Genomic DNA, 2,323 nt, shown 5'->3' with positions numbered 1-2,323 from the left:
TCCATGTACCATTTCTGGGGACCCTGGAGGGTCTTGGAAGGGGCAGGAAAGGCCTGAAGCTAAAGCAACTTGGGACTTGGGCTTCTCCATGATTCCACTGTGTGATCCTTAGCCTTAGGATGTGGCATCAGTTGCTGAACCACAAACACCTGCTAGAGATGGTCTAGGCCAAGTGGCAGCTGTCATGCATGAGGAAGCTGAGGTCCCCGGGGCCAGCTGCCCCGCCCAGCCCCTGGGGAGGCGCTGGTGCCCTGCTGGCTCCCTGGTGCTCGTGGGGTCACAGCAGCACAGCGTCCGGGGCCGAGGCTCAGGCTCCGCCAGGGCTCCTGCATGTGCTGGTGGGGAACCTGGGCAGGTGACGAACCTGACTCGCGAGGGGCAAGACCCACCTCAGAGACCCCCGTGAGGCTGAGCTGAGACCATCTGGGCGCAGAGCACTGTGCGACAGACAAACCTTTGGATCATTCAATTGCCCCTAACTGCCCAGCCTCCCGCTGTCTGCATCGCTGCCCCCTCCAGGCCTCTCCTCTCCTCTCCTCCCCAGGCCTCCGACGCGCATTCTGTCGATTCTGTGCACCAGCCTTGGGCGGGAGCCTGGGAACAGGTCTCATTTCTCCCTCAGCCGGGCCTCCCGCTGGAAGGGCTCAGGTCTTCCCACGGTCACAGACAAGTTAGATTTGGCTGCCAGTGATTTCAGGCTTCCCACTCACATCCCCTCTTGTCTTATGTCCCCCTGGGGCCCATACTCGTGGGGAATGTGTGCATTCACCCCTCTTCTGAATCCTATTAACTCATCCCATGGGTCACCCTGGCCTCTTGGGGGCCTCACAGCCCTGCAGTGGGGGCAGCCCCTCAGCGCGGTTCTGTCCCTGCAGAGCCCCCCTGCCTGGCGGAGCTGGAGCGCATCCAGATCCAGGAGGCCGCCAAGAAGAAGCCAGGTGAGGCGCTGGGCTGGGCACAGGGCAGGAGGCAGGGAGGGTGCCCAGTCCCCCTGAGACTGGAGGCTCCAGCTGGGGTGTTAGGGGGAGGCCTGGCCTAGGAAGATAGGAGAGGGACTCCTCATTTTCATCCTTGTGTGGGTCAGGGTCTCCCAGCCCCCAGTGAGTGTGTTTTCAGCACTAATTTTTGCCTCCTGCTAATGGAGCAGGAGGTTGGGATACAAAAGGTTCCTAGTGCCCCCCCCCCCCATTTTATTCAGTTCAGCAAAGTGAGTTCAGAACTTGAGTGAGCCCGATCCCCCGCACCCCCTGCCAGTAGACACTGCTCAGCGAGCACTTGGGAGCCAGCCCAGGTCAGAACTGATGGGCAGCACAGACTCGGTCCTGGGCCCATAAGGCACATAGGCTCCCCGGGCACAGCCCACACCAACACGGCACCACCCCTAGCTGTGGCTGGTGTGAGGCCTCTCTGGGCCACTGGCTTCAGGGGGAGCCCTGAGGGATGGGAACGAGCCAGCCAAGTGCAGAACTGAGGGCAGGAAGATGCTCAAGGTTTTGGGGGACAGAAAGAAAGGTCCCCTGGAGTGTGGTGGCTGAGGGGACAGAAGTCTGAGGGGCAGGACCCGTGGAGCCTCCTAGCTCCTTGAGGGCAGCTTGGCATTGGACTGGGCTGAAGAGACCACACGTGACAATACTGGACCACACAGCGACCGACCCTGGCCGAGAGCCTGGCCTTCAGGGGTGGGCTTTAGCGCCGCAGCTACCAGGAAGCCACTGAGCCTGCCTGCTGGGCCTCCCGGCAGCCCTCCTGGGTGCCTGGTATTATCTCTGTGTGTCTCGCCCCCAAGGGGCAGAGTCCGTCTCTGGGTCCCCAGTGTGGTGGTCTCAGATGTCTGTTGAGTGGACAGAGGAGCAGCAGTTCCGTAGCCTGAGGGAATGCGGGGGCGGGGGCGGGTGTCTGTAGGCAGGTCAGGTCAGAGGGGCTGAGAGGAGAAGCATGGGCATTGCCAGCAGGGGGCACTCAGGATGGAGGGGCAGCCAGGATGGAGGGTAATGGGGTGGAGGGGCCGCTGGGGTGGAGGTCAGCCTGGCCATCCTACGAGACTTGGGCCACAAGTCAGGGAAGTGGCGAGGCGGACAGCGCCATCGCGGGGCCTGAGCAGGTCATCTAGGGAGGTGGGCTTTCTCGTCTCCAGTCGAGGAGCTGGAAGAAACACAGGCATCTGGGCTTTTTGGGTGGTCAGTGCCTGGGCTGCTGGGGTCTGGACCGCAACCCGGGTCCGAGCTCCAGGGCCACCCCTCTGGGGAGCCCCCCTCGGCCCTGCTCTGACCCTCCGCCGGCCCTCCAGGAGTCTTCATCCCGAGCTGCGACGAGGACGGCTACT

General features: G+C 62.8%; 1 protein-coding gene across 1 annotated transcript in view; it reads left to right on the top strand.

The window, feature by feature from the left end:
• Positions 1-2,323, top strand: part of SPOCK2 (sparc/osteonectin, cwcv and kazal-like domains proteoglycan (testican) 2) — a gene marked incomplete at its 5' end in the record, with an annotated part of 9,901 nt that overhangs the window by 6,347 nt on the left and 1,231 nt on the right. The window contains 2 exons of the mRNA XM_015562109.1: positions 876-938; positions 2,288-2,317. Coding sequence (XP_015417595.1) covers positions 876-938; positions 2,288-2,317 — 93 coding nt within the window. The remainder of the gene's footprint in view (positions 1-875; positions 939-2,287; positions 2,318-2,323) is intronic.

This window comes from Myotis davidii, unplaced genomic scaffold (genome assembly GCF_000327345.1).
Source record: "Myotis davidii unplaced genomic scaffold, ASM32734v1 scaffold134, whole genome shotgun sequence".
Taxonomy (NCBI): domain Eukaryota; kingdom Metazoa; phylum Chordata; class Mammalia; order Chiroptera; family Vespertilionidae; genus Myotis; species Myotis davidii.
This window is presented reverse-complemented; position numbering and strand designations above follow the sequence as displayed.